At 43.4% G+C, this 18,182-nt stretch overlaps 2 protein-coding genes across 2 annotated transcripts in view; one reads left to right on the forward strand and one right to left on the reverse strand.

The window, feature by feature from the left end:
• phlpp1 (PH domain and leucine rich repeat protein phosphatase 1) overlaps positions 1-7,559 on the forward strand; it is a 45,705-nt gene extending 38,146 nt beyond the window's left edge. The window contains exons 8-17 of the mRNA XM_034613570.1: positions 344-404; positions 1,327-1,422; positions 2,156-2,311; positions 2,624-2,824; positions 3,341-3,503; positions 3,590-3,720; positions 3,898-4,011; positions 4,333-4,527; positions 4,620-4,848; positions 4,931-7,559. Coding sequence (XP_034469461.1) covers positions 344-404; positions 1,327-1,422; positions 2,156-2,311; positions 2,624-2,824; positions 3,341-3,503; positions 3,590-3,720; positions 3,898-4,011; positions 4,333-4,527; positions 4,620-4,848; positions 4,931-6,250 — 2,666 coding nt within the window. The 3' untranslated portion in view covers positions 6,251-7,559. The remainder of the gene's footprint in view (positions 1-343; positions 405-1,326; positions 1,423-2,155; positions 2,312-2,623; positions 2,825-3,340; positions 3,504-3,589; positions 3,721-3,897; positions 4,012-4,332; positions 4,528-4,619; positions 4,849-4,930) is intronic.
• An 81-nt stretch (positions 7,560-7,640) lies between these two features.
• Positions 7,641-14,011, reverse strand: si:ch73-40a17.3 (meprin A subunit beta). The gene is made up of 14 exons (XM_034613550.1): positions 13,926-14,011; positions 13,805-13,823; positions 13,665-13,715; positions 13,530-13,573; positions 13,356-13,434; positions 12,199-12,316; positions 11,850-12,028; positions 11,095-11,313; positions 10,617-10,769; positions 10,237-10,452; positions 9,676-10,143; positions 9,400-9,579; positions 8,851-9,028; positions 7,641-8,060 (listed from the first exon to the last, which is right to left on the reverse strand). The coding sequence occupies exons 1-14, from the start codon at positions 13,983-13,985 to the stop codon at positions 7,838-7,840; spliced, it is 2,187 nt and encodes a 728-aa protein (XP_034469441.1). The 5' UTR covers positions 13,986-14,011; the 3' UTR covers positions 7,641-7,837.
• Between the last annotated feature and the right edge of the window lie 4,171 nt (positions 14,012-18,182).

An 18,182-nucleotide genomic window follows, 5' to 3' on the forward strand; every position in this document is an offset into this window, starting at 1 on the left:
TTTGGCACACACTGCCTTTAAAGTTCACTGCAAGGGCGCTCACGTGTGCTTAAAAAAAGACTGATTCCTTCCCTTCCCTCTCACATCTCCACCGTTCCACCTTTTCCTTCACAGAAATCAATGATACGAATCTCCCCTCTGTGAACCTTTAACATCTATCTAATCTCACTCCAATATTTTCTTTCCTCATACATTCAGGCCATGCTGCAGTCTCATTGTCCCTCTCCCTCAACAACCTGTCACCCCCTCCAAACTCTCCCCTCCATTTCCCCTCCACCTCCTTTTTGCGATAGATTGCCTCTGTCCTTGCTGTAGGTTAATGTGTTTGGATTTCTCCCCGCAGAGCTACGACAACTGGATGTCAGTCCCGTGCCTTCCAATCTCAGCTACATGGATATCTCGAGGTGAGAAAAATCAGATGCAGCACTAATTGGAAAAACTATTTTGAAAATGAAGCTCATTTACAGTACATCCCCCGTGCCCTTCAAGGACACAGGAGCAGTGATTGTTCCCTGTTCTGGATGTTTGAAAATGTGGTTAAATATGAACTAAAGGGGGTCGTCATTGTCCAACTGTATCATCCCTGACCTTTGACATGTCCTCTGATTGTTAAGGGAAATATATGCTTCTGTGCTCAACTTCTTTTGGTCATTAAAAAAAGAAGACATGGAAAGAATAATTTAATTTCAAGGTCTGAATTTATCTTTTACAAACGTTTTTTATTGTTATTATTATCTTTGAATCCTCAAGAGCTCTGTCGAGGGCCTGTGGTTATTATTTGCAGCTCCTCCGAGAGTTCAGTTATCTGATGTAGTGAATTTGTAATAGTACTAAACTAGAATGGCTCTCAGCAGAACACATACCTCCACCAAGGCCTAACAGTCCCTTTCAATTTTAATAAGCTCCACCACATTTCACACTCTCATAGATATTAGTTCCCTAAATAGAGATCCATGACTTCTTCCCTGGGAAAACGGTGGAAAACGCCTTATCCCACAATGGTAAAGAAAGAAAAAATATTTTCCTCCACTCTGATCTGTATACGCACCAAAATTTAATGGGTTATTCACTGACCCAAATCCTTCCACCAAGTTCTGTGGAAATCCATCCAGCAGGTTTTGTGTAATCTTGCTTGAACAACAACAGGCAGAGGTTAAAAGGCCACTTTCCATCCAGAATGGAAGATGCTGCCTTGTGTTCTCTAGAGCAGGACTGTTGAGAATTCAACTACATGCAGTAACCCAATGAATTATATTCGGTGGTAAGTGTCTCCCTTTAAAAACTGCACATAATTTATCATCATCATCACCCCCTCTCCTTCTGTAGGAACCATATGGACTCCTTGCCAGACTGGCTGTGTGAAGCAAAGAAGCTGGAAGTTCTGGACGTGAGCCACAACCTCATCACCGAGCTCCCTGCGCGGTGAGTCTCTCCTTCTCACTCGATGTGTCCTGTGAATGAAAGTACACTGCAGGATTGTTGTCCCTGCCACCTATCCCCCATAGAGCCTCATAAATCACACAGATAGCCTGTGACCTCCACAGCCCTCGTCCATCTCTTCGTCTTTATATAGCCTTTTAGAAGGTCAACTCAGATGCAGTTCACCTCCTCCTCTTCTCTCTGTCTTTTCATTTTTCTTCCACTTTCTCACATCCTCTGGTTCCATCAGTGTCTGCAGATTTATATTTTACCCAATAAGTGTCAGGATGATGAATTTCAGCTGCAAGCTCCACTAGAGGCGCTGCTATTTTCTGAATTCACATCCGTCCTCGCCCCCATCGTCCTGCTGCTCTACTCTCATTTCCATGACTATTTTAGTCGACTTCACTTACACTTCACACAAGCCTATCTATCTATCTATCTATCCATCTATCCATCTATCCATCTATCTATCTCTCTCTCTCTCTCTCTCTCTCTCTCTCTCTCTCTCTCCTTCGTCTCTCTGTCTCTATCTATCTATCAATCTATCTGTCGGTATGTCCGTCTTTCCATCTGTCCATCTATCTATCTATCTATCTATCTATCTATCTATCTATCTATCTGCCCATCAGTCTGTCTGGCTGTTTGTTTGTCTATCCATCTGTCCATCCATCCTTACGTTTATTTTTGAAGTTCTCGTTCTGACCTGACCATCTGTATCCTCCTCATGCTGCAGGTTGTTCTGCAGCAACAGTCTTAGGAAGCTGAGTGCAGGACATAACCAGTTGCAGAAGCTTCCTGAAAGAGTGGAGCGCCCTCTGCTGGAGGTTCTGGACGTACAGCACAATCAACTGGTGGAGCTGCCCTGCAACCTGTTCCTCAAATCTGACAGGTAGCATTAGTCATCGGTTGGAATTCATTCTTGTTTTAATCAGATCATGCACTCTACATCTGACAACAAGATTAAAAATAGGGAAAAATAAAATGAAGGACAGAATGGGATTTTTAATCGAGGGCAGGCAAGATGCTCAAGGGCAAAGATGGCAGGTAAATAAAAAAAACTACCAACCACTACAAGGATCGGAGAGGGGAGTGTTTTAATGGGAATCATAAAAGTAGGAAAAAGTCAGGCCGAAGACTCTTCATCTCAATTTTAATGTCCACTATCTGCAAGAAGGTAAAACATTCAATTTTCATTCTTCAGCTTACGATGCGTGAATGCATCAGCCAACAAGCTGGAGCACCTGCCACCTTCCAGCCTATCAGAGGAGAGTCACAGCATCCTGCAGGAACTCTACCTCACCAACAACCGGCTGACGGACAAGTGTGTGCCCATGCTGACGGGCCACTTACATCTACGCATTCTGCACATGGCATACAACCATCTCCAGACCTTCCCAGCTAGGTAAAGACGTCACAGTTTATACTCCAGCTTGAATCAATATCTATTCATTTTCCTCATCGATAATTCATTATTTTAATGAATGTTTAAACTGTTTATTTTATCAAAGATTTGTAAACTGTCAGAAAATATTGAAAAATTTCAGTTTTACAAAGATGTAATTTATATAAATATGAATATGAATAAGTCCTCTTTATCTCTATTAGTAGTATAATGTTGTGCTGTACATTTCAGTGAATAAAGTAGTACTTAAATATTTTTGTATATGTTGGTTTGCAATCCTTCATGTTTTATTGAGCTTTAAGCCCCAGCTGAAGACTGCTTAACTTATTTTACTTTTAATTAGTTAGATAAAAGTTAAACGTAGCTCGTAGCTCACAGCAGGATCGTTTCAGAGTTTGAAACCACTGACAGAAGGAACGCATGGATGGAAACTCATCGGAATCCACTGATGTTAAGAAAAAGCTCTTCTCTATGTTACACACCTCGGCTCACCCATTGCTTTGTCTCATCCATCAGTAAAATGGCCAAGTTGGAGGAGCTGGAGGAGGTGGACCTGAGCGGGAACATGCTGAAGACCGTGCCCACCACCATTATGAACTGCCGGCGAATGCACACGCTCATCGCCCATTCCAACGCCATCGAGGTCTTTCCGGAGGTCATGCAGCTGATGGAGATGAAAGTAAGCCTGAAGCAGTAGCGCGTCTCTACGAGCCGTTGAGCTCATATGTATCTGTAGTAATGACGTCTTTCTCCTCTTCTCGTCAGTGTGTGGATCTGAGCTGCAATGAACTGAGCGACATCACCCTCCCGGAGAACCTGCCCCCCAAGCTTCAGGAGCTCGACCTGACTGGAAACCCTCGTCTCAACCTGGACCACAAGACCCTCGAGCAGCTAAAGTAAGTCTCTGTTTCTCTGCTGGACGTCTTTAGATCTGTTTGTGTGACTACAACCTGTTATTTTCACAAGCTGTAATTTAGTTTTTCCAAAAAGATTATATATTTAGCCTATATGCATTTTTATGCCTCGCCATAATGCAGCATTTATGATCCCCCTCATGTTCTGTTGTCTTCCAGTAATATCCGCTGCTTCCGTATTGATCCGCCTCCAACCTTTTCGTCGAACGAGGCATCTGGTGGGCCTGCTGTGTGGAGTCATGGTTACACAGAGGCCTCGGGCGTCAAGAACAAGTGAGTTCAAATGGAAAAAAAAGCAAAACAACAACAACCGCCATCACACTCGACCAGCGAAGCCTCACTAATCCGAACCTCTTGAGAATGAGCGCTGTGAAAGCCAGATGACTCAAGACTATATTGAAGCAGTGCTTATTGAAATCATGAATCATGTATAATCACACGCCCAAACAGGTTCTGCTGTACAGTCAAATAAATGGAAGATAGAAAGCGCTGTGTTCTCAGTGTGAGCAGAGCAGTTGGTATGTCTTTATCATTTGTCTTACGAGAGCACAAACCTTAAAGACGTCCCTCTTCTGTTTGTCGTTCTCTCCTCAGACTTTGTGTCGCAGCACTTTCAGTAAACAGTTTCTGTGGAAGTCGTGAAGCCCTGTACGGTGTGTTCGATGGGGACAGGAATGTGGAAGTGCCGTACCTTTTGCAGTGCACGATGAACGACGTGCTGGCTGAAGAAATACACAAGACTAAGAGCGAGGAGGACTACATGACCAACACCTTCCTCGTCATGCAAAGGTACGCAATGCACTGAATGTGTCTAATATATGTGGCAGTGTTCATGTTTCTATAGCAAAGACAATAATCCTCTTTTTCTTTTTCTTTCCAAGGAAACTCGGGACCGCGGGTCAGAAACTGGGTGGCTCGGCGGCCCTGTGTCACATTCGCCACGACCCCACCGACCCTGGCGGCTGCTTCACCCTCACAGCTGCGAACGTGGGCAAGTGCCAGGCCATTCTGTGCCGTGACGGGAAGCCACTGTCGCTGTCCCTGCTTCACAACATAGGGCTGGAGGAGGAGTACCGCAGGGTCCGACAGCACAGGGCTATCATCACTGAGGTAAAGATCCTTGACGCAAACTGCGTGCCAATGGAAATTAATGTGCAGCACTATACTAATTTTTATACTTTTTTCCCCATAGGACAACAAGGTGAATGGCGTGACCGATTCTACAAGAATCATGGGCTACTCCTTTCTCTACCCGTCCGTCATCCCTTGTCCCCATGTGCAGACAGTCACTCTCACGTCCCAGGATGAGTTCTTCATTCTGGGCAGCCGGGGCCTGTGGGATACTGTGTCTCCCACTGAGGCTGTAGAGGCTGTTCGAAACGTCCCCGACGGCCTGGCTGCTGCGAAGAAGCTGTGCACGCTGGCGCAGGGGTACGGTTGCACCGACAGCCTCAGCGCTGTCGTGGTCCAGCTCAGCGTGAGTGAAGACTGCTGCTCCTGCTGCTGTTCTGAGCCTCCCCAGCCTCCTCCGAGCCCCGGCCTGGGCACTTATCCCTCCTCGTCCTCTGCCATCAAGGAGCGGCCCTCGGACGGCTCCCTCCCCGTGCCCCCTTCCTCCTGCAGTGAAATCAGCAGTGAGATCAGCACCAGCGAGATGAGCAGCGAAGTGGGCTCCACAGCCTCATCTGACGAACCCCCGCAGAGCTCTTTGGTGCTGCTGCACGACCAGTCCCACCATCCACACCTCCACCTGCACCATCAGGCCCACGTGCTGTCCTTACAGCACCAGCATGCCCACTCAGCCTCTCAGCCCTGTCAGTACCTGTTCCCTGGGTCAGAGCTGCCCTCTGCCCGCAGCTGCTGTGCCCTCCATCCTGCCTGTTTAGCAGGTTCCTTCCAGAGGCAGCTATCCAGTGCCACTTTCTCCAGCGCCCTGTCAGACAATGGGCTGGACAGCGAGGATGAGGAGCCCATTGCTGGCGTTTTCTCTAACGGGAGCCGCGTGGAAGTAGAGGCAGACATCCATTGCCTCAAAGCAGAACTCTCCACCTCGTCATCGCCCCAAACATCATTACCCTCATCCACCAGCCAGGAGCGCACCCTGCTGCCTCTTCCCCCTCCTCCGCCACCGCCGTGCACCCCAGAGCCCCTGGACGAAGGTGTCGACATGAGCCTCGGTGATGTCGAGAATGGACTGGAGAGGGACGAGTCGTGGCAGGGAGTCGGAGCAGGAGCTGGGGACGCAGGGAAGTTAGCAGCTAAGCAGAGGGTTAATGGGTCAGTGGCACGCCAAGAAAAGAGTCACAATCTTATTGAGGTGGCTGCCGACGCCCCCTCGAAGAAATCTGGCGGCTACTTCACAGCTCCGGCCCAGCCTGACCCAGACGACCAGTTCATCATCCCCCCTGAGCTGGAGGAGGAGGTGAAGGAAATCATGAAGCAGCATCAGCAGAAACAGCAAAAGCCACCCGGGACCGATCAGCCCATGGACTACTACGACACCCCCCTCTGAACAGCAGCTCGGACTAAAAGCCTCATCTCCCTTCCAGCAGCAGCAGCATGCACACGACCCAACATCAACCCAACTGCTCTGATTTCCCTCAAATGTGGTCACAGACGAAGTGAGATTCCTCGAGAGGCTGTAAAATGCACATGAAAGCCTTCCAGCTCTACACAGCCTTATCCTTGGAGAACCATGCACTGTAACTGCTCCTCCTGTTTTTACCGAAGCTACTCATAGAATACAACAAGCAAATGAGCCCTTTAACGATACTCAACCCTCTTGAAAAAGCAGAAGCCTGTGGACCCGGCTCCTGGTGTCCACGGCCGTGCCCTTCTCACAGACTGGAACCTTTTCTTTGTTTTTTACATGAGACAACCAGCCGAGTATGTAATCAACACTAGTCTCTTTGCAATAGCATTAGCTCGCCACAGCACTTGTTAATATTGATAACAATTACATGGTTTGTTTGTTTGTTTGTTTGTTTTGTAAGAACTTACCATATCTTTCAATGTGAAAGCAGAGAAGTTGCTGAAAGAACTTTTTAAAAACAGAGACACATAATCTTTTTATGATCAGTGAACTATGTCGAATGGTGCACTAGTAATACCACACTTAACTGTTGTAGATAGGGCACTTAAAATACTGTATTTCTTCAGTAAATCATGGCTCTTGGCCTGGAAAATGGCATAGAAATTTTTTGTAGAAGTTTTAAATACTAACTCCTAGGAGTTGCATACTCTTTATGGTGACTCAGTCACTTTTACTAATCTTCTCTGAGAGAAATGGTGATTTTTGTTTTGTTTATTGTTTATTTTTTTTCCAATGATTGTAAATAAGAGAAATGTTGTATACTGATGCTTTTGAAGGAGCTGCGTACCTGTATGTCGGTGAAAGTTGTAACGGTGGGGAGGATAATGTGCGGTTCGCCAAGAGTTTGCTGTTATGGAGGTGTCACTCCCCTTTATCTTTCAAAGTAGACTCACAAATACGAAACACACGTACACACACACAAATGTTAATGTGCAATTGCAGTTCTGAAAACCCAGCATTCCATGCTATACAACATTACTGTATCTAATAAACACTAATAGACGGATCTTTGCATGCACACTTGCATGCATGCACATACACACATACACACACACACATGAACACCCACAGGATAAGTCCCACATCACCTCCCTCCTACAGTAACTGTTATCACCGGCATGACTGTGTCAAGTTCAGTAATACAAACAAATATATCTACATGGAAAAGTGACAACACAAATGTTCCTGTCTTTGGTATAATAAATTTTAAATTTGTGAATATAAGTCATCACGTCTGGGACTTGTTTTTAATCATTTGTGCAGTTGAAATGTGAAGTCAAGACATTCATGTGAAGCTTTTTGTTTTAAAATAATTTATTTAGCACAATAATACTCTTGCATAGCTCTAAGTGTTTTGGCATTGAATGACCAGAAGGGGGCACTCTCAGATAATGTTATGATACAGTATATGATGGTTTACCTTTGAGGCCCTACTATTCAGCTGATTTATTTCATTTCAAGTCGTCTTTTTAGATTCTGTTCCGTCTTTAAGTTCAGTGTCTCTGATTACGGTCTCTCTGGGGCGTGCACGTTTGCCATGATGAAGCTGCTGTCACCCCTGCGTTTCTTATACTTCTTCTTCACGCAGATGACGCTGACAACAGTGACCAGCAGCATGACTGCCAGTACAGACAGAGAAGTGGCCAGTGCCAGGTTGGTTTTATCCATAACGGAGCCCCTGTTCTGACAAGTGTCCCCGTAGTACCACCAGTCATCGCCCACCGCACACCTGGAGAACAGAGGACACGATGAGGAGGACAGAGCAAGATCAGACGTTCAGGTATTACCAAGTGTTGGAGGTGGAAAACAGAAGCTTTTATAAGGACTCCTCTTAGATTTAAGCATCAGAAAATCCATACTTGTCAAAATTTTAATTCTAGAAGAATTTGAGGAAATCTGCTCATTTGCTCTTGCAGCTTAAGTTAATGGATGACTCAGTTGCCTGTAGATGTGATTGTAAGCGTGAATGTTTTTTTGCCTTTGTATGTTGGTCCTGTGATAGACTGGCAAAGTCAGCTGGGATTGGCTCCAGCCCCCACTGTGCAGTATAGATAAACGGTGGATGGAAGCTCATTTGCTTTTTGATTGTGAATATGAACCTTTGACCAGGAGATGGGAAGCTGAACTTAGACTGGAAACCATATTTTCCTCTGTTTTATGTTTGAGAACTTTCATCATTGAATTAATGGTAATTGTAGTATACATATTGTATTCTGCTCTGATCATATTTAGGGGACTAATATCTATGAGTGTGTGAAATTTGCTGCAGCTTGATTGAATTTAACCGGACCTTGGCAGAGGTATGGGCTCTACTTAGTGCCATTGTAGTTTACTTCTGGAACTAGATAATGTGCACCTTACATGCATGTAATAGGGATATTTAACATTGGCGGAGTGAGATGATGTAAAATGGCCTTAAGTAAAGTCAATTTCCGGTTTGGAGGAAAAACCTGTTTTACAGTAACATTAGCACCGTTTCTGTCAGGGAGGAGCCTTTGGGACCTGTTACATCCCCTCACCTGCAAACAGCTTTCCCTGCATCCACCATACAGATCCCCTCATTGAGACACTGCACGTTGAGGCAGTTTTCAGAGGTTGCAGTGGAGCCAGTGGAGCCAGTGGAGCCAGTGGGGCCAGAGGTGATGGGCGGTTCGGCCGTGGAAGGCACAGGCTGGGTCACAGTCAGATGAGACACATCTGGAGAGAGAGAGAGAGAGAGAGAGAGAGAGAGAGAGAGAGAGAGAGAGAGAGAGAGAGAGAGAGAGAGAGGTTAATGGTATTCAAGTGGAGGAGCATTGATGAACATGAAATGAACAGGCAGTGATTGGATTGCAGAGTGTATTGTGCCCAGGAGTCATTGATGTAATTATGCATTACTGTATATATAGTCCTGTAAATTGTGTTTGCATGGGTGGGAGAGATGAGTATGTATAGTTATGTATGAATAATAAATCATTTATATGTAGATTATGATGACATTAACAAGCTCTGTGTGAAAGACACCTCCTCCCTCATATCTGTCATGTGATTGGACACAGTGAAAGTATGTAGGTGTATGGTGTGTTTACCCTCCATTGTGAGGAGAAATATGGCGTCCCCTCCCTTGATGAAATCCCTGCTCTTGGCTCTGAGGTGCGTGAGATACACCGCGGTCCCGGCGCCCGGCCCTCGGAAATACCTGGACCCATCTGCATCTGTGACTTCAGAGCCCACCTTGCGAGGGTCATCCCAGAAAAACTGTTGAGAGTCTGTTTGAAAGGATGTATGAATACAGTATTACAGCCAAAGTGTTACTTCCACAATTGGCTTGAAAGTAAGGAATAAGTCAATGGTTTTTTTTGCACCTGTTGCCTTCATGTTGGGGTCAGTGGTCACACTGCGCTGGTTGGACATGCGCTTCAGGATGTGCGGGTGCTGGTCCATCAGCATCATGGTCATCTGCTTCCAGGGGCAGGGCCATTTCTGCCCGGAGTCCCCTGCACTGGCCACCAGGTGAGCGTAGGCCGACAGCTCGCCGGGGTAGCCCTCCTTTCCACTGGGGTACAGCCCCATTTGGAATCTGTAACCCTCCTTGGAGGTGAATGGCGGGCTGAAGATTGGTGTGTTTACTGTAGTGTTGTCCATGACATGGCTGAAGTTCTTCACGCGCCATATAAACTCTGGGCAGGTGGTCTCAGAGAGGTTGATGTCATCCAGGGACAGTCCCCCTGTCGAGGGCCCAGTGCCCTCTTTGGACCCTTCAAAGACAACTCTGAACTTTGTCTTGACGTCTAGACTCACGTGGTGCAGCTGCCACAGCTGCTGAGGGGATCCTGCTCCAGCACATCAGGTAGAAACAGAGAATGTGTTGATCCTCACACCGGCACGATTCAAAACGTAGAATTTGAGGATTCAGTAAAACTCACCATCTATGGTCTTTATGAAGCGCAGTGTGCCGTTGGCATTTGCTTTGTCGTACTCTCGGACATAGATCTTCAGCTTGTCGCTGGGCCCGGCGCTGTTGTAGTAGAAGAACTGCAGACACTGGAAACCTCTCTTGGGGTAAAGGAGCCTGCTTTCAAGCAGAGCTGTGTCCCCATTGTTGGCTGTGCCTGTGCTGAAGTGCATGAAGTATCCTGAACCTGAGGATCCAAATGTCACCTGATTAATAATGTCAACACCCAAACATTATTTCAATGCACAGTGCGACAGCCCACTGAAACATAAAGCAACAATTCATTTATTATATATATATATATATATTGTATATAAGTTGTGTAGAATTTCTTTCCAGAGTAATTCCCACCGGTGCATTTGCCCATGTTGGAGTAGTCAGTGTCGGGGCCTCCGGCAGCCTCGGCGACCCTGACCCATTCTGCCTGGTCCCCTTCTCCCTGGATCATACCGCAGATGTTCTCACGTTCAAAGTCACATGAGTCCAGGAAGGTGGAACCCTGAGCTGTAGAGTCACACACACACACACACACACACACACACACACACACACACACACACACACACACACACACACACACACACACACACACACACACACACAGGTGAGGGACTTTGAACAGCTATAAACTGATCAACAACACATTAATGAGAATGTTTTGCTGAGTCACATTATTTCATGTGGCAAACATGTGGGAGATAAGCCACGATATCGACAGGTCACTTTAACATAATCAGAATCAATAATTCAACAGTGGCGGTGCAGGTTGACACTTTTATCATGAAAGACAATAAAAGATATAATGTGGTTGTTAGTCGTGGACTCTTACTGCAGTTGTAGAGGCGGTGCAGCTTGAGCAGGTCGCTGTCGCTGAACTCCATGCGTTGGCCGATGACGTCACTGAAATCGGGGATCTTGGTGATGATGGTGGGCTCGGTGCCGTTCCGGAAGGCATTTTTGCTGTAGTGCATCATGGAGCCGTAGTCGTAGGGGACACCCAGCGAGCTGGAGGTGGTGTCGTCGTAGGTCTTGAAGTTGTTTTCTTTGCCTGAAGATCAAACAGTCGGAACTCGTCATCCCAGCGTCTTACTCCATTCTCCAAATACAGGCTTCGTAGTTCAAGAGATTTATTAGGTTGTTTATTTATTAGTCTAATAAAAGTTGCTTTTCAACGACTGACACGTGTTTGAAGCCCTGACTTAAACTCGCTGACATATCAAAGTACTCGATACTTTGATATGTCAGCCCATAATAAATTTGACTTATCGACAACCGAGGTCAATTTAGCTGAGATACTTTGCTTATCTCGGGAAAACAACACATTCACGTGTTTTATCACACATCAACAAATCAGCTGCTGCAAAAAGTGCTTTCCTTCAAGAGCTGCATCAGAAACCTCTGGAACACTGAAGTGATTTTACTTGTTTTGTGTTTCTGTCCGTGCTTTACATTCCTCAACCCGACTATTTCTAATAACACACATGCAGCCATGAAGAAGGCGTGTTTAAAGGGATCAAAGAAATGCAGCAGCATGGATGGAAAGTGTTTAGATCATTTATGATTTAGCTGTGAGAGGTTCAATACCCTCTGAGATGCGGTCCCACATGATTCTGACATAATCGTCTCGGTCCGATCTGGACATTTCGTGCCAGAAACCCAGCGCATGAAGGAACTCGTGTTCGATGGTGGCGATGCGGTCACAGTTTCTCCCGATGGACAACCTCTGCTTGCCAACGTGCCGGTTTCCCACAGAGGAGAAACATCTTTAGGTGGGAAAAAAAACCCAACAGATTTTAAAGAACATTATATATTTTGGACTTTTGGACAGTTGTTGCAATGTTAGAATAAAGAATATATATAATGACTTAAACATGAAGTATAGCTGGTGTTGTCATAAACTGAACATAAAAGCCAAGAGATCTCTCTGCCTTACCCGCCCCCTTTGAAAATCGAAATGTAGTTTGATTCCCCGCTCCAGGGCTTGAAGTCGATGCAGGTCTTCAGTCTGTACTGCTCAAACGCCTTCAGAATCACACCTTTCGCATTGATCTCTGCAGAGAAGATGATAAATCAGTTCTGCAAAATGCTTTTGAATTCCCTTTAAAGTGATTTTGTGTAAATTCATAAAAGGCCCCTGTTGAATAATTGAAGCGTGTTAAGATTGAAGATTATCTCCATTCACTCCAAGACTGTCCAGCTCAGTTGTAAATGAACATCGAACACCCAGTGTGTGGACGTGCTCTGATTCTGAGATGATTTCTGAGTTCATGCAATAATGTGTAAAGGTTTTGTTTCAGCAGGTTAGAACATTATCAGTATGTTGTCACGTCTTTGCCTTCACCCTTTTACTTTCTCCCTCATTCAGTCCTAGAGACCATAAAACGTCAAAATTATGTTATATAAGATACGATAAGACTTTACTAGTCCCGAAATGACTTCTTGAATGTTAATGAGGTGGTGAAGCGGTTCCTATTGATGTTTTGGGTTTCATTTAATACTTATTGTTTTCTGTACTTCTATGGTGACAAGTTTGACTCGGCCAAATTAAGAGTGGGCTCTCAGAAAGCAAAGAGACGACCTCCACCCTGGAGTCCTCCGTGGCTACAGCGCCTGCGTTCTCCATTCAGCAGCAAGCATGACCTTTGACCAGAACCCACCCACCCTCCATGTTGTATGTTATGATTTCGATTTTTCTTAGACCGGTTCCTCCAGAATGGGATTTCGTTTTAACCCATCATGTCGGGGAAATCTGTTCTTAAATATATAAAATATTACATAAAATAAATAATATTTCTATATCACTGTATCACGAAAAAGCAAATATACAGTATTTGAGCTGTTGACGAGAACCTTAGGGGTCAAGGACCAGATTAAAAAAAGACTGGGTTCGTTAAATTATAAAAAAAATCTGCTGCTAACATACTCGAAGTTTTGTTTGTTCACAACTTTAAGAAGCTACATGTAACAAATCACCTATTCGGATTATAGTCTTAAACCACAGTTTTAACATATGTGATAATATCATATAAATCCATCTGTATTCCTCTAAAACTATACTGTACATGTGCATGGAGTCCAGGTCACTCTTACCTAAGTCATCCTCCATGTAGTACGGGATCGTCTTCGGCCACCTGTACTCATCCCCTATTATAGAGTTCCGAGTTTGCCTCTGCAGCGGTGGATGAAAGCAAAGAGAGCAACAACATAAGGAGTCTAAATTCTATTGTGCAGGGGGGGAAATTATAAACGGTTAAATTAACGTACCCCATCGAGGACAATGTCTCCCTCTGCAAGATCCAGTCCTGCCTCTGTGGAGTCCACACACAAAGAAAACTGGTTTGGCATTTGTCACTGAATAAGAGAGAAGACCTGAGAAGGAAAATTTGTGTATTTGCAAACCTTCATTTATGTCAAAAATGTCCAGGTCCCGTCCACCGTCCACATCGTAATCTGTGAACGCAGAAGAGGTCAAACAGTCGAAGAAACTTGACCTTAACTCGAGTCTGTGCTTTACTCGCTGCAAAAATAAAATCACTCACCTGAAAGCTTTTCTGTGGGCTGAACAAAAGAGAATCAAAATAAACATGTTATTGATTTGCACATTGATTTAAATCAAGTTATCACATGATAATAACTCAACAAAATACACCAATTTCTCACCAAACAAAGGGTGGTGCCGAAAAGGAGACACACAACCAGTGCAGTCTTTCTCCCCGCCATCTCCTGAAGTGACAGGTACTGAGCTCCGACTGACATTTAGAGAGAAGCTCATCGCAGGGAATAAAATAAAATACACGTGTTGACAAGTTGATGATCGACAGAGATGTACAGGGTCTCAGTTACACAACAGCCTCAATCTACTTCACTATCTGCCAACAAATCTTTACACATCTGCAGATTAGGTGCAAACAGCAAAGCAGGTGTCCGCTCTACAGGCCTGCAGAGAATATGACAAACACGTTTAATAATAATAATTATAACACTAACAACAAGCTTTATTTGTATCAAAACTTTCTTAACAAATTAACCAAGGATAAAAGCACCAATAATAAAACAAAAAACATTTCAAATATAACTCATTTGAATTCACACACAGAGATTAAAGCTTAGGGTTTTAAGAAGGGATTTAAAAGTTGTAATGGATGCAGCATATCGGAGCTCAGCTGGTCACTGTTTCCAGAGTTTGGAAGTAAAAGCACAACAGCTTCAAGTCAACAAAGGAACTCTGGTAATTGCAAGAAGAGCTGCTATCAGCTGATCTAAAGGTCAAACTCTGCTGTATCAATCCGTTTTACCTCTGACAAGCAAATTTAACTCTGTCACATACATTTCAAATACTTAACGCTTTAATTATTAATATAAAACTTTATGTTTGTATACATACAAACTAAATGTATCCCCCAGGTCTTCTCACATCTCACCAATCTTATCACCCTTACACTGGCTCCCCATTAGATTTAAAATTAATTCTAAGATGCTTGTTTTCACATGTCTAGAGCTCTACAGGCTCAGGCCACTGTTTAGATCACAATTGAATAGTATATCAAATTGAATCGTATGTTCTAAATTGTGGCCCCAACATAATAGAATACTCTCTTTATAGATTTACACTCTACAGTTATCTAATCAAATCAAATGCAAACTGATTTATTTACACAGAATTTGTGCTTTGTAGTGTTTGAATCCATGATTTTTTGTTGTCTTTCTGTATTTACTGTGCTACTTGCTACTCTCTGGTTTTAATTTAAATTAGTGAAGTGGTTTCTATTTTTTTTTTCATAATTAATCCGGAATTAATCAGTACATTTCCTTGAGGCTATTTCCTTACTCAGTTTACATTTAATTAACGCTGCCTCCTGTCTACTTATGCGAGCTCCGTGCACAAAGCTCATTATAATATATACACTGTTTCGTTTTGTATACATTATTCACATATGTACTTCATGGAAATGTTACAAACGGCTGCTGTACCATTTAAAATGTGCTGCTTGCTGACCGAGGCACGACAAGAAAACTGTATACACCTCTATAGGCTTATTTTCCTGTGAGTTCTTCTTGACCCATTTATGTCCAAAGATAATCACCATAAATCAGTGAAGGGTTGTCTCTTATTTTGAAGCTTTCGCCTTTATTCATTGTGCTTATTATTACAGTGGAAGTAGGATGATGCAGGAGCAAACGATCAAACACGACCGTCACCATCAAGCAGACTTTTGCTGGTGTCATATTTTAGGCTTTGGTGATTACTTATTGATATTCCCTGGGCCCTGCTTTATATCACTTAAAGGACGGGTTCCTGGAATAGATGGAACTAATGGAGCTGAACTGATGCAGCTCAGGCTCTGGCCCTTATTTTTCCATTTTAAGGTGTAATACGTGCAGGTGGAAGGTTCCACCTGCACGTATTACACCGTGCAAGTGTCTGATGGGGGAGGGAGAAAAAAGGAGGAACGCTGCTCCCTTGTGTCACTTCAAGTTTGCTCATTACTCCTTTGAGCTTTGTAGTGTTGGGTTGAAAGCTCTTAGGTCCTGCAGCATGTCCGTGGTTGTCGGGTTGTTGCCGGTGGCTGGTCGCTTCGCTATACCATAAATAAATACTGATAAGTATACATATTAATATAAAAATGACTAAAATAATAATAAAAAATACTACTAAAATTAAAATCTAAAACTAAACTAATCTAGCATATTAAGAAACTTTCACCATACATTTTTTTGAATGTTAAAACTCCCCTTGCGCGTTCTTCACTGGTAGTTTGAGGAAGAACGATGAAAACAATACTACTCATGAAAAGACTATTGCTGTTTTTATAACATGTGATTTAACCCTTTCACTGCTATTTGTAAGTTGAAACAACACGTTCTATTTTACAGTGCACATACTGACCCCACAACGTGCTGAGTGCTGAATCAGCTCCAGCTAAGGGGGCGGAAAATCTTGGTGTGATTGAATCGTGGTTCTGCACATGGTGTCAGTGAAGCATTAATGGGAAATAGAACTGCAGGGCCTAACAGCAAGCGATTTATCTCTTTGCTATAGGTTCCTTCTCTACTCTATATTATTTGCTGTGCATGGAATATTCCCCGTCTTTTCTTGAAATCCCCAGTTTATGGAGTATATGTTCTTTGGTATATATTCGAATGTTGTAGGTGTTTTTTACACCACGGTTAGTGGGAAAGTAAATATGATTCAGGGCAAACACTTTGGACTTTAATTAAGTTACGACTAAACTGAAGCTTTTTTTAAATATGGAAGCTTGTGGTAGGAATGATGATATAAGACAACACACAAAGTTGTTCAGACAAAGTTGTAAGTATCATTTTGTCACATGCTGTTCTTGTTATGAATGAAAGATGAGATCTGTGTATGAATATCTGCAGTATTTACAGACTGTGAATTCTAGTTCTAATAGCATCTGTTCCCATCGCAGATCAGTCCTGTTGTGAGTGGTATCGGCCCATCAAGGCTTCAACCCTCCCACCGATCACAGGTTCACTCTTTTCATTGATCTCACGATAAGAAAACACACGTGTCCGTGCATTTCTCCTGCATCTACATTTTCTAATTTACTTATAGATTAAAAGTTTCATTGCTTGTACTTATCAAGGTTCTATCCTCCAGGTTTAATAACAGTTTTTAATGTTCATCTTCCTCTCAGCAGCATGCGAGCAACATCACATTTAAAGTCAGACACTATCATAGTGTCTGACAGTTATAAAATGTCAGATAGTGAATCCCCATGAAAGAATCCAGTTTAGATCTTGTGCTGATTGTCTTCATGGGACATCGGGGCAGGGGGCACAGGAAGTGGAGCGGGTTGTCCACATATCGGAAGGTTGTTGGTTCGATCCCAGACTCTTCCGATCTGCCTGCTGAAGTGTCCTTGGGCAAGATTAATTGGTCGATAAGACTGAAAAAAAGGTATATGCATTTATCATATAACATCGTCAAGTAGTAACAAGATTTGAATGAGAGAGGAGACAATGTCAATACAGAGAACAATTATGATTTTGTTTTAAATAAAGAGTGAGAAATACCTAATTATTGATACAGGAAAGATTGATTAAAGACACATATGATAATTCTTGTTCTCGGCTGTTGAGTTTTTCATGCGACGGCCCCACTAGAGAACAAGCCTCTCTTCCCTCGCACCAGTGCACACAAACCACACCGAGCACAGAGATGTCAATCACCTGATCACTGATCCAACGTTAAATCAATTATCAGTTATTGGTGTGTAAACAGCTGTGTACACTGTTGCTGTCTCTCTTCCTTCCTGACATTATAAACTCTAGCTACCTGCCAATGGTCATCAGTGTCCCACAGCTTCACAGTCAGATGCTCACTGGCTCCATGAACCTGAGCTGTCGAGCGTGACGTCACTGACAGCTTTTCTAGTATTGTTATGATTCAGTTTCTGCTTATGGATTTGTTGATAAAAATTATTTTATTAAAGGTATAATGCAAGATAAAAACTCTAAAGGGATACAAAGGCAAGACCATTTAATTTTGGTTTTGGGATTAACTCCATAATGGTGAATTTAAAAACTCACATTGTAATATAATAGCATCTGGCAGACAAGTGTGGTTAGTTGTGATCTGTGAATACGGGCTTACAATTGAAATTTAATTTGAAATGAGAACAGCTCTTTAGTTGCTTTTCAGACACTTTGTTGGTTTTGTTGAAATGGATCTAAGATTTAAGCCACTAAACCAGGAGAAGAAAGAAAACACGTTTTTGCAGACTTTCATTTAATTGCCCCAAATTTATACCCCTTTATACCCTTCTCATTTTTGGATGGGTTGTTTTCGTTATCTTATGATGAGGTTCATGTTTTATGTTCAAAAGCTCCAGAGCAGCTACTAAATGAATCTTGTTGTAGAAGAGGTTTCTTTCTACAGACAAAGGATAAACG

This window comes from Hippoglossus hippoglossus, chromosome 17 (genome assembly GCF_009819705.1).
Source record: "Hippoglossus hippoglossus isolate fHipHip1 chromosome 17, fHipHip1.pri, whole genome shotgun sequence".
Taxonomy (NCBI): Eukaryota; Metazoa; Chordata; class Actinopteri; order Pleuronectiformes; family Pleuronectidae; genus Hippoglossus; species Hippoglossus hippoglossus.

Excerpts from the sequence above, each read along its gene's own strand:
- si:ch73-40a17.3 (XM_034613550.1), bottom strand. The coding sequence starts at position 13,985 with ATGGCGGGGAGAAAGACTGCACTGGTTGTGTGTCTCCTTTTCGGCACC. Across the intron at positions 13,574-13,664 it reads CATTTTTGACATAAATGAAG|AGGCAGGACTGGATCTTGCA; the intron begins GTTTGCAAATAC and ends TGGACTCCACAG. Across the intron at positions 10,770-11,094 it reads GCACCGCCTCTACAACTGCA|CTCAGGGTTCCACCTTCCTG; the intron begins GTAAGAGTCCAC and ends GTGACTCTACAG.